A 13,394-nucleotide genomic window follows, 5' to 3' on the forward strand; every position below is an offset into this window, starting at 1 on the left:
TCAATCTCCTATAACTAGCAAAAAGAGTATTAACTCCTTCTTCACATTAATTCTTATTTTGTAGGTTACTGACAGTGGCACCCCGCACCTCTCTTCCTCCACATTCTTCAGTATTCAAGTCATCGACCAAAGCCGACACCCCCCGACGGTGCTGCCCCTAGAAATCTTCATCACCAGTAGTGAGGTGTCTTTCCATGGCAGTGTTTTGGGCAAGCTTCATGCCACTGACCAGGATCCCCATGACACATTAATGTACAGGTTGGCTGAAACTGAAATCAGAAAGGGCCTCTTTTCTGTCGGAATAACAGATGGCAAAGTGATAGCACTTGAAAGTCTTCACCAAGGTCATTACTTCTTCAATGTCACAGTCAGTGATGGGACATTTTCCACCACAGCTCCTGTACATATCTACGTATGGTGTTTTAGTGATGAAGCTCTTCAGCAAGCTTTGGTTTTACGCTTCAAAAACCTATCTCCGGAGGACTTCATAGGCGATCACTGGCGAAGTTTTCAAAGGTTCCTTGGGAACCTTCTAGCAATAGACCGCCAACAGATTCAGCTGGCCAGTCTACAGAAGGACGAGGGGTCTTCATCTTTGGACCTTGTTTTGGTGACCGGAACAGGTTCTAACTCCAATGGAAGTCCTCAAGTTCTGTCAGAGAAAATCAGTGCAGCCAGGCGTGAACTTGACCAGACCGTGGGGTTACACATTGACAATATATTTTACCTGCCCTGTCATGGAGCGCAGTGCAAAAGCCGCACGTGTCATGAAGTGATAAAGCTGGACCAGTCAATATTATCATCATACAGCACGGCCCGGCTGAGCGTTATTACCCCACAATACAGTCTACAACAAGTCTGCACGTGTAACAGTAAGTCTATTATTGTATGCTTATCCTTGTGGGATAGGAGGGGGATTTCCTTATCCGTGTGAAGTTATTTTAGGTTGTCCATCAAGGAGAACTAGGGAAATGTCAAAGTCTTCTTGAATTCTGTACACAGAACAATTGTTGTTGAATTGTGTGATGTAACATAAATATAGCTTGATCTAATGTACTCCTGTTATATTACCATTAGGTACGGCCTTGCGGTTTGATGGGGCCAGCTTTTTGCATTACCGTCAAGACATCTCTAGAGGATGGAAAGTCAAACTACGTCTTAAGACCCGTCAACCCCAGTCTGTTCTGATGTATGTCAATGGTTCTGCTTCATTTCTGTTGCAGGTAAGGAAAACATATGAGAGAACGTAAAATGCAGATCAGATGTGTACAGGAAAACGTATAGCTAAGATTATTCAGTTTAACTTTTTACTTGTGTCACATTTAGGACATATCCACAGGAAAGGTAATAAATTTCTCAACTCTGGGTTTCCCACCATTCACTAGAGCGAGTGACCGTAGTTTTGATGGAGTGGTGGTCTAGTATGCGTCATTCTATTCTGTGTCTATGGGACTGACAGAGATAGCCAAGTCCAACTCTTAGCTTTCCTTGCCAGTCCTTATGGGAAGAATATGCAAATATGTTTCCCAAGATGTAAATAGGAAAACACTGCCTCTGTGTGCTGCCCTCTATGGAACATCATGCCCGACTTTCCAACAAGCCTTTATTGCAATGATGCGGAATTTTGCCAAGTCAGTATCATCCCAACTGTGGACAGCTCTGTTTCAATCTGATTGGATCTCATCAGCACAGCCTAGGGAGAACTGACTTGGCAGAGGTGAGAGACTTCTAGACCAGATTGTGGGGATATTGTCACTCCTTATGGAGAGACCACCTTGTATATTCTTCCCATAATCCCCCATAGTGGGGCGAAAAGGGCTTTGTAAGACTCCACACACTTGCCAGTCCTGTGAACTAAGAATGGAGATGTCACACAAATGATAGACCACTGCCCATGCTCCCTGACCCATGTCTGGCCTCCCTAGTAATGTATTGGACAGTTATGGGCATGCTCTATTTCCACTCCACACAAACACTGGATGGGTTAAATTGTAAATATCAACTTTGAAAACCATTTTGCTCCCATTTAGTAAGTTGCAGTTGTAGCGCTATGTATTATAGGATTAGATATACAGGTACTGGCTCAGCAGAAATGACTCTGGGAAATACTTCTCATTTTCTAAACTCCGGTAAAGATGCTTGTTAGATCTTTCCACTTATAGAAGATTATTGCAATTAGAGAATTTATGGAAATGTGAACATTGTGGGGGCCATAGAGACAATAGGAAGTAGTTCATTCTTCTGTAAGTCCATAGTTATTGTGGCTGTGACTTCTGCCAAATTGTTGCTGTGAAAGGATGCCAATATACGGCTCTGCTCCACCTACAGAGAAACCGCACCAAAAATACACTTTACCTACAGTCCAGGATTAGAAACAAGATATGAGTTTTTTCCCCAGAAACAGCACCACACTTGTTCAAAGACTATATCTGGTAGTACAACTCCTTTATTGTCAAAGTCCATTGAGTATAGTGGAGTTGCTTGTAGGGAAAAAAAAAAAAAAAACAGGCCCTTTTCTTATCTTGGACATCCCCTTTAAAGGGGTTGTCCCATAACAAGGATCCTATCTATACTGCTAGTTTATGTGAATATAAGACTTTTCCTAAATACATTGCATTATCAAAACTGCTTTGTTTGGCCGCTATCTTAATTTATTCACTTCATTGTTGACACTGGCCTTTGGGATTATCTGCTCATTTGTCAAGTGACCTAGTTGCCTGCTCTTAGGGGGGGAGGGAGGGGCTGACAAGCAACGGAGCTCCTCATATAGGGGAGGGGGGAGGTGAGAGCTTCGGGATTACTGTGCTGTCTATCTTCAGCTTTTCCACTTATTAGCCGGTCTAATTGAATTTGGCTAATAAAGGCTGAGATAAGGAGTCCGTTACCTCTGTATGTAATGCAAGCTGACTCAAATCCAACTCTGCTACATCAGCTTCATACTGTTGATCATAGCAGATAGCAGAGCAAGTGAAACCCCTCCCACCAATGTGCGAGAAATCCAGGAAGTGAAGAGAGTACAGAGCCTTCAGTCTGCAGAACAAGAGTTATGGGAAAACCCCTTTAACTTCTTTAGTTAGTCCATTGCTTTCTCATGTCTAGGGGACCACTAATGTGTGAATTTTGCTGAAATTTAATACTAAAGAGGTTTTCTGAGACTCCTTAAGATAGATCGTCAGTATCAGATTTGTGGGAGTCCGACACCAACTCCGCCGCCAACCAGCTGTTTGAAGAGGCCGCAGTGTATAAATTAGCTCAGCACCATACATTTGATAGTGGCTGTGCTTGGCATTGCAACTCAGATGCAAACAGGCCATGTGATAGATGAATGTGAGGTCAATGGCCTGTGAAGCTGAAGTGGCGCTAACCCGAGTGCCTCAACCACCTCCAACAGTGGATTAGCAGTGCTGCTGAATGTCGGACCCCCACCAATATTGATGACCAGTTCTAGGAATAGGTCATCAATATCACTTCCAGAAAATCCCAGTAACTTTGTGCACAGAATCCGACACGCCAGGTTCTGTCATCCACCGGTCAGTTACCACTATGGAAGCTGCATATAGTTGAGCAGATGTAGCACCACATGTAATGAATGGCCAGTCCCGTCCACTAGAGGGGAAGTAGCTCTCGGTTTTGGCTCATGCCCTAATACAACAGAAAGACCAGGTTGTTTTGTGACAACCCCTTTAATACACAGCATTATTGAAGGGTTTATAGCTCCGGTACAGTCATAATGTGGCCAGGAAGGATGTACGGATGAGCAGGCAACCTTACCCGAAGGCATCGGACACGTTTTAGCTCGTCCATATATCTTCTGAGCTTAAATTGTACATTTTGGAACTTAGAACATGAAGACATCATGATTTAACAGGAAATGAGTATTACCAAAGGCAGAATCCCATACAACACACTCTATAAAAAGGTAGAGAATCTTTCAGAGACGTCAATCATTATTTACATCTACAGTCAGTCCCTGATCTGCCGCCAAACCGAGGAGACGGCTACAAGTTCACGGATTACAGGCTGCGGCTGGCATTGCTCCTGGTAACTACAAGAGAAAACAAGCTGAAAGTGTCTCGAACCTTTTGTCGCTCATAAAAAAATTTGTTCAGAATTTGCTGATGGGTAACGTGTGCGCGGGACGCGCCGGGGCGGTGTAGACTTGCTAAGTGCTTGTAGATTTGGCATCTGGTACAAGAAGCGAATGAGTCAGTTCACCATATTCCTGCATTATGTTTGTGTTCTTGAAGAAGTCATTATTCACTTACACTACCCAAATGGTACAGCAGTATATACTATATCTAAGTGGATGTTGATTTTGCAGTATATAAGTGTTTTTGTTTTGTTTTTTACTATTTTACAGCTCGATAATGGTTATGTCCACTATAAGTATTTCTGCCAGGGCGCTGCCACCCAAAATCTGTTTTTGGAGGCTCTAGTCAATGATGGAGCCTTACATACCATAATTCTGGAAGTCACCGGCTCCAGTGTCAAACTGCATGTGGATGGTGTGGACACGGAGCAACCTATACCAACCTGTACTGGGCAGACTTCTCACCTGACCATTGGAGGACTCTTACAAGACGATGACCTTGTCTCTCAAGGATTCCAGGGCTGTATGGACGACATCAGCATCAATGGGCAAACAGTGGCAAGTCTGGGACCTGCTCTCCAGCAGAAAGAAATAATGCCATGCTGTGTACATACCCAAGCCTGCAGCCAGGAGCCTTGTCCGAGTGGCAGGATGTGTGTAGAAGGAGCCAATGGAGGTAAGTACTTTAATAAAGCTAGGAAGAGTGATCTGATCAATATATATATATATATATTTTATATATATATATATATATATATATATATATATATATACTTACATTACCTTTATTCCTTTAGGTTATTCTTGTCTTTGCCATTCTCCATTCTCTGGTCCTAAGTGTGATGTGGGTGCAGACCCATGTGCAACATCTTCCTGTATGCAAGATAGAATATGCACAGCCATGTCCAATGGTTTCACCTGTAGCTGCCCTCCTGGGTTTCAGGGGGAGAGGTGAGTATCCATCACTACTATTAGTAGCAATTTGGATATCAGATCAGTGAGTGTCCATCACCTGCTACCCCCACAGATTTATTCAGAGCACACTGTATAGAACCACATGCAGTTAGCTCTGTACACTGTGTAGTGACTGTGCCATCCCCTGATTATGGTGTTGCCTGCCATTGGGTTGGGTTGGGTTGGGTTGGGTGACACCCCCCCCCCCAACTGATCTCACTCACATTGATGGCCTATCACAAGGATGGGACATCAATATCCAATATTGGACAACCACTTTAATGGTGTATAGCATGAGCACAGATTTTCAGGACGGTCATTTCTCCTGTGGTCATTGTCACTTCTGACTGAGTTCTTACTTTTAATACAGGGCACAGAACGTTTCTCTATATTTGGCCATGAACTATATTCAGTGCATCTTAACTTTAATGCTGCCATTTTACTAGAGCCTTTAGAAATGTCCTCTTTCTTGTAGATGCCAGATTGCTGTGAGAAGCTGCCAAGATGGTTCCTGTGGGCAGTCTGACCTCTGCACATCCAGCAGCACGTGCAATTGCAGCGACATTAATGGTGGCCAACTGTGTGCAGAGGTGGACGAGCCTGAAAAGGATAGAAGATTCCTAATCTCGGGTGCTCAGGAGATTGTTGAGATCCTGGGAGGGGTCCTTGCAGTCCTGTTCTTAGTGGGGCTCTTTGTCATCTTTAGAAAACGTATTTGCAGACAAGCCAGAAGCCACAAACCTACCCCACAAGAAGATCCAGACCTAAAGCAATACATATCCAGAGACATAGGTGTGGGCACCCAGGGGGCACCAATGGAACTTAACCTACTCAGTTCTGTAACTCGGAATCAGTTGGATGCTGAAGGTCAATCAAGGCGCAACAATATACCAGAGCTACTTACCTTCTGTAAACCGCAGGGGCCCCGGGGTCCTGCTGTCTGCAGTGTGGCCCCCAATCTACCCCCAGCACCTCCATCCAGTTCTGACAACGAGTCTATTGCCAAGAACAACTGGGATTGTGAAGAAAGCAGTAAGTGTCTCTCAAATACCAAACTCCTCTAAACGCTGCAGGAAGAGTAGGCTGCAATTGAAGCATGGCGTCATTCACACGGACTTCACAGATCACAGGGAATATACGGATACTGCTTGTGATCTGTGATGTCAGTGTGAATGGGGCATCTGTAGAATGTATCTTATGAAAAGGGGACAGGGGCATCAATCTATTACACCCATACTGTATACTCTAAGGAGCCAATACACATACATGAGCCTATTAGGTGCATCTGGTGGTCAAAACCAATCAGGCTCCTGACGTGAATTTGGTGGCCTGGACTGATACAGTAGGGCCAGATACAGGATACCGCCTGATATCGAAAGAAGACCCACACATAGATCTTGGCTATGGCTATAAAATAATCTCATTTACAGGACCCCATATGTTAGTCCAAACCTGATGATCTGGGCAGTACTGGCTGAAATCTTACATACATGGGGAGTGCTATGAGATAATGTTGAGGAGGGAAGATGCGCTCCTGTTGAATTCCAATGTGTCAATACATTTTTTCTCATTGGCTATAAGCCGCCATCAGATGATAGCCACATACTCCCTTCTCCCTACTGATCACACATGCACACTTGGCCAGTCCCAGCCTGCATATATATGGGCAGGTCACCTATACAACTATAGAAGGTGGTATAAACAGTAAGGTAACACCTGGCATACGTATGGTGTATTGGCAAGTCGTGGACTAGAGACAGGACTGCAAAGAGTATAGACATGAGGTGCTGCTGACACCTGGTGGCTGACGTGAGTGACAACAGCCAAGATGCTACTTGTCACTAGCTTTCATCACAGGCCTGGAATTCCCTGCAGTGTATCTACATGTTTGTGATTGACAGCCATTAGTCTCCGTAAGCTCCAGGAATGCCGCGTGATTTTGTTACCTTTGTTCCTTAGCTCTGGGAGTGGAAGGCTCTGACATTATCACACATTGGCGTTGTACCTTCAGTCACAAGTAGTCTAATAAATGCAATTTTTCCTCCTTGAGTAAAGAAAACCAGGCCTGAATTTGAGCATGGAAACTCCTGAGTGGCGTATATGCCTAGAAATACTTAATATGGAGGCCGAGGATGTGTAGCTGAACAGTGGGCTGCCGTTTAGAAGTTGGGCAGCACTCCAGCCCAGTCTATATAATAGCAACCATATTGTTTTCACTACTTTAACTCAGAAATTGGTAGAATTTGAAACCAACTAAATTTCATTTTTCAGTAAGCTAATATAAGAGAACAGGGAAATTACATTCTTAGAAATGGAAATGCCCATTAAGAGGGACACATCACCATTTATTTTAATAATTTACTGAAACCAGATAATGAAATATAGCATTGTTTGTAATCGGTTTCTATTTTCTGACTGTAGATTTATTTTATTACATTTTTAGTACATAGAGGCAGTGGGGTTATCTACAGAAGTGTGGTATTCTATTTCTGTCTGTATTGTAAATGAGGTGACTGCTGCCAAGAAAACCTGTTAAGATTTGGCAAATATCAGTATATTATTAGGCTTAGTAGCCAGAGTGGAAATTGCAGTATATAGTATTTTTATTATTGTTTATTATTAAATATTGATCGTGACATGTAAAGTTTTTTTTTTTTTTTTTCAAAGATTCTTTTAAAAGAGATATATATATACAGTCCTATGAAAAAGTTTGGGCACCCCTATTAATCTTAATCATTTTTTGTTCTAAATATTTTGGTGTTTGCAACAGCCATTTCAGTTTGATATATCTAATAACTGATGGACACAGTAATATTTCAGGATTGAAATGAGGTTTATTGTACTAACAGAAAATGTGCAATATGCATTAAACCAAAATTTGACCGGTGCAAAAGTATGGGCACCCTTATCATTTTATTGATTTGAATTCCCCTAACTACTTTTTACTGACTTACTGAAGCACAAAATTGGTTTTGTAACCTCAGTGAGCTTTGAACTTCATAGCCAGATGTATCCAATCATAAGAAAAGGTATTTAAGGTGGCCAATTGCAAGTTGATCTCCTATTTGAATCTCCTCTGAAGAGTGGCATCATGGGCTACTCAAAACAACTCTCAAATGATCTGAAAACAAAGATTGTTCAACATAGATGTTCAGGGGAAGGATACAAAAAGTTGTCTCAGAGATTTAACCTGTCAGTTTCCACTGTGAGGAACATAGTAAGGAAATGGAAGACCACAGGGACAGTTCTTGTTAAGCCCAGAAGTGGCAGGCCAAGAAAAATATCAGAAAGGCAGAGAAGAAGAATGGTGAGAACAGTCAAGGACAATCCACAGACCACCTCCAAAGAGCTGCAGCATCATCTTGCTGCAGATGGTGTCACTGTGCATCGGTCAACTATACAGCGCACTTTGCACAAATAGAAGCTGTATGGGAGAGTGATGAGAAAGAAGCCGTTTCTGCACGTACGCCACAAATAGAGTTGCCTGAGGTATGAAAAAGCACATTTGGACAAGGCAGCTTCATTTTGGAAACAAAAATTGAGTTGTTTGGTTATAAAAAAAGGCGTTATGCATGGCGTCCAAAAAGAAACAGCATTCCAAGAAAAACACATGCTACCCACTGTAAAATTTGGTGGAGGTTCCATCATGCTTTGGGGCTGTGTGGCCAATGACGGCATCGGGAATCTTGTTAAAGTTAAGAGTCGCATGGATTCCACTCAGTATCAGCAGATTCTTGAGAATAATGTTCAAGAATCAGTGACGAAGTTGAAGTTACGCCGGGGATGGATATTTCAGCAAGACAATGATCCAAAACACCGCTCCAAATCCTCAGGCATTCATGCAGAGGAACAATTACAATGTTCTGGAATGGCCATCCCAGTCCCCAGACCTGAATATCATTGAACATCTGTGGGATGATTTGAAGCGGGCTGTCCATGCTCGGCGACCATCTAACTTAACTGAACTTGAATTGTTTGTCCAAAATACCTTTATCCAGGATCCAGGAACTGATTAAAAGCTACAGGAAGCGACTAGAGGCTGTTATCTTTGCAAAAGGAGGATCTACTAAATATTAATGTCACTTTTCTGTTGAGGTGCCCATACTTTTGCACCGGTCAAATTTTGGTTTAATGCATATTGCACATTTTCTGTTAGTACAATAAACCTCATTTCAATCCTGAAATATTACTGTGTCCATCAGTTATTAGATATATCAAACTGAAATGGCTGTTATAAACACCAAAATATTTAGAACTAAAAATGATTAAGATTAATAGGGGTGCCCAAACTTTTTCATAGGACTGTATATATATATATATATATATATATATATATATATATATATATATATATATATATATATCTCTTTTAAAAGAATCTTTGATAAAAAAAAAAAAAAAAAAAGACACATTAAGACACATTCCCTTTAAGGGTTAGTGGTAAACTTCATAGCCATTATCCCAGCTCTAATACATGTTCTTGTATTCCAGTGTATGCAGGAGACTCTTCATATTGGCAATCCAGCTATAATCCTGTGGAAATACAGAGGTACCCAAAATCAAAACCTTCATCGGCACCCCCTATTCCACCTCTCCCAAGGGAACCAGAAAAAGAGCCCTTATTTGGTGGGTTTCCATTTCCTATAGAATCCAACAACAAGAGAGCACCCATCCCTCCTTGTTATAATAACCGCAACCTGGATGATATTATCCCACAACCGTCCTCCTGCCAGGACCAATACACTGCACTCAGCTATTACCCCTCACAGAACATGCAGCCCAAGGGCGTGTCTTATCCACCTGAAGATGGACTTCGACGTCTTAATGTACGGCTGAGCATAGCACAACCCTCCTATGCAGACTGTGGGGTCCCACAAATGACCAATTCAAATTTCCAGTCTCCAGAACTTGCAGAAAGTGACTATGGCAGCTGTGAAGAAGTAATGTTTTAAACTGACCCTGCCTCGGTCACAAGGAGATGGAACTGAAGAAGGTCATGAGAAGACCTAGGAAGGAGACTATACATAAGATCACTGCAGAAAAAAAACAGATGATATAGGACTCTGTAACAAAATACTGGGAACCGCCATGGGGTTCTCATTCATGCCATCAATATGAGAGCTTGTGTTTATCATCCTGATACTGTGGAGAACTTGTTCAGATAATAATGGAGGTGAGGAACTATGGCCAAAGGACAGTATAGAGCTCGTATATTCCTATAACATGCTGAGCATGAAACATTTAAGTCCTGGTGACCCTAAAAAGCTGCACGGCACACAGTATTATAACCTCTGGCAGGGAATTTGGTTGTGAGCCCTTTGGGTTTTTATGTTTTTGTGGTTTGTTTTTTTTTGTTTGTTTTTTTTAGCAAAACAAACATTTTTGGAGCACAGATCAATATATTCATCTTACTATTATTAACACTATAAAGGCCCAGGTTGGAGAAGTGTAGGCAAAAGTCCACATTTTCATCCCTATTTATTGTAGGTGGCTTAGACATTAAAAACAGTGTTATAGCAAAAGTGAAAAATCCTGCCGAAATTCTAGGATTACAGAAGCCACAATCCATAACCACATGGCTGGCAACTCCAGCACAATACAGTCCAGTTTGTGCAACTGACAATGAATTTCATGACACATATATAGTGCCATCACCAGGCACATCAGTGTAACGACACAGTGATATGGCAAATTATGTATATTGTGTATGCTGCCACAGGGGGCCCTGAGGGCAATGGATGCATCAATTCCCTCCATAAATGTATAATATTGTTATATTGTATCTTTTCTGTATATAGGTGTATTTTTAAACAATAAAATATAATTTTTTATAAATACTTCTGTAAATTCAATTTCATGTCTATTATCCAGAATCTACAAACAAGCATGATAAAATATGTTTTATTTTCTGAAAGTCTACCATTACCAAGATACCTTCACAACATATATGGCAGAATTATAAATCTAGTGATATCATATGTTCAGCCGAGAAATAATAAAACTAGTCATAGTGATGTCATAGTGTATAAAGGTCACAGTGTATTCTGCATATAGTGATGTCACAAAACAGGAATAAATAAGTGATTTTATTGCACAGGGATGTTAAACACTGTACAGTCAAAAGTACAGGGTTATTGTATTGTGAGGTCACATGGGAATAATGTGCACAAAGATGTCACACCAAGTTAGGATCATAGTGATGTCCCTGCTCTGGGATTATAATACTAATGGACACAGTGATTGCACAGTATAAAGTGGTGTAAGTGTGAATGATATCACAGCTAATGGCCTAGGACCACGCTGATGTCACAATACAGAGGTAAGAAGCACAATGATGTCACAGTACAGGGATAATATAGGTGAATAGATTGCTTCTTACCACTAAGTTGTAGCACTACGGGGTGCTAGACCAGCCTCCGGACCAGCGAGGACATCCGACCATGGGAAAAATATAAGAAGAAACGGTCTGCCACGTTCCGAGACTACAAAAATTGCTTCTTTATTTAGTACACATTAAAAACAGATCCACATACAAGACATTAGAAAGAGGTAGAAAAGACACACATAGTCTATAAAAATCGCTTACGCGTTTCGGGGTATAAAGACCCCCTTAGTCATAGCATGCTATGACTAAGGGGGTCTTTATACCCTGAAACGCGTAAGCGATTTTTATAGACTATGTGTGTCTTTTCTACCTCTTTCTAATGTCTTGTATGTGGATCTGTTTTTAATGTGGACTAAATAAAGAAGCAATTTTTGTAGTCTCGGAACGTGGCAGACCATTTCTTCTTATATTTTTCACAGGGATAATATACACAGTGATGTCATAGTATAGGGACAATATACACAGTGATGTCACAGTACAGGGATAATAACCACAGTGATGTCACAGTACAGGGATAATAACCACAGTGATGTCATATTACAAACGCCGTTAATGGTCACGGAGGCCCTTGAGAGGAGTTTTCCTATCTGGGCAAGCTATTCCTTATACACAATTTGCAGATGGGTTCAAGCCCAATCTTTGAGGCCCCCACTGATCACAAGAAAAGACAATTTTTGGCTCCCATTCTGAACTGATTGGTGGTCACTCCATGGGCTGCTTCATTTCAATGGGAGTGCTGGAGATATCCAAACGCTGTTCTTTAGTTATATGCAGCACTACCTTGTGAATAGGAAATAATCTGCTCAGAGAGGACAACCGCTCTAGAGCCCAAGTACATTTGTAACTCGCAGTTTAGGGCCACATAAGGTTCTACCCTACAATTGTCCACAGGGCTTTATAAGTAAAGCAGTGTTCCAGGGTATTAGTGTAGCATGTCTCCACATTAGACACGTCTCCACACTGCGAACGCGCAAAAATGATCCGCCGCGTCTCCACATAATGTGTACTGTACTGCAGTATGTCTCCACATTCTCCACATCTTCCAGAAGAACCAGTGAAATCTGCCTAGTGATGACCTTTGACCCTGAACTACAAATCAGCTGAGGTAAGTGAAAAAAGGCGGGAAATTTGAATTACAGTGCACAGCTTACACTAGCTTTACTTCCCTGAGTGAACCTGAGGAGAAAAAGTATATTTTATTAATTTACCACACATTTTGGGGTACCATGCCGCCATGTCCCCCCCAAGCAAGCCTGCTTTGGGGGGGGTCCCTTGTCATTCTCCACATCGCGAGAGTGCAGAGTAGGTATAAATATCAGGCTTAGTAACAACGCGATACATGGCTTTGGATCCATATATTTACGAATTCTGTGAGCTAACGTCGACTGAAGATCTGGCTATTGAATTTGCCAAGCAAAATCGATGACTTGGGCTCATGTCAAAATGGAAATTCTGCGGAAGATGTGTGGTACTTCGCCGAATTTGTTGCCAGGACATTTGGCTGAATACTGGTGGGGACTGCAGCATCAAGAGACTCCGTTTTGCAACATCATTGCTGAAATTGCTCATCAGTTCCCTTTATGAGTTTTTCGAATGTGGAGACATGCTACACTAGAGCAAAAACGTGTGGAGACATGCTACACTAATACCGTGTTCCAGTAAGAATCCTACAGCCACACAACAATCCATTTATAAAGCACAGAGACTGGATATGGCCCCAATCTCTGACATTATAAAGGCTATATCAGTGCCATCCTGTGTAGCTCCATCTAATAGTTACAACCTGTTTCTTCACATATCACCCATCTAGAAAGCTGCTGAAAAGAATGTCTCTGATGCTGTTCGCACTACACAAACAAGTGTCTCCAAGTGGAAAATCCCTTAAAGAAGACGTCACCTAAAAACAGACAACACCCCTATTTGATATAACCATCAGTGTTGTTGCGATGGTTACCATAGTCAGTT

The 13,394-nt window shown here is 41.8% G+C and overlaps 1 protein-coding gene across 1 annotated transcript in view; it reads left to right on the forward strand.

The window, feature by feature from the left end:
- Window positions 1-10,336, forward strand: part of FAT2 (FAT atypical cadherin 2) — an 84,744-nt gene extending 74,408 nt beyond the window's left edge. The window contains exons 19-24 of the mRNA XM_075274819.1: window positions 65-872; window positions 1,078-1,223; window positions 4,361-4,766; window positions 4,888-5,041; window positions 5,520-6,076; window positions 9,536-10,336. Coding sequence (XP_075130920.1) covers window positions 65-872; window positions 1,078-1,223; window positions 4,361-4,766; window positions 4,888-5,041; window positions 5,520-6,076; window positions 9,536-9,996 — 2,532 coding nt within the window. The 3' untranslated portion in view covers window positions 9,997-10,336. The remainder of the gene's footprint in view (window positions 1-64; window positions 873-1,077; window positions 1,224-4,360; window positions 4,767-4,887; window positions 5,042-5,519; window positions 6,077-9,535) is intronic.
- Window positions 10,337-13,394: the final 3,058 nt, after the last annotated feature.

The sequence above is a fragment of the Leptodactylus fuscus genome, chromosome 5, assembly GCF_031893055.1.
Source record: "Leptodactylus fuscus isolate aLepFus1 chromosome 5, aLepFus1.hap2, whole genome shotgun sequence".
In the NCBI taxonomy this organism is placed as follows: Eukaryota; Metazoa; Chordata; class Amphibia; order Anura; family Leptodactylidae; genus Leptodactylus; species Leptodactylus fuscus.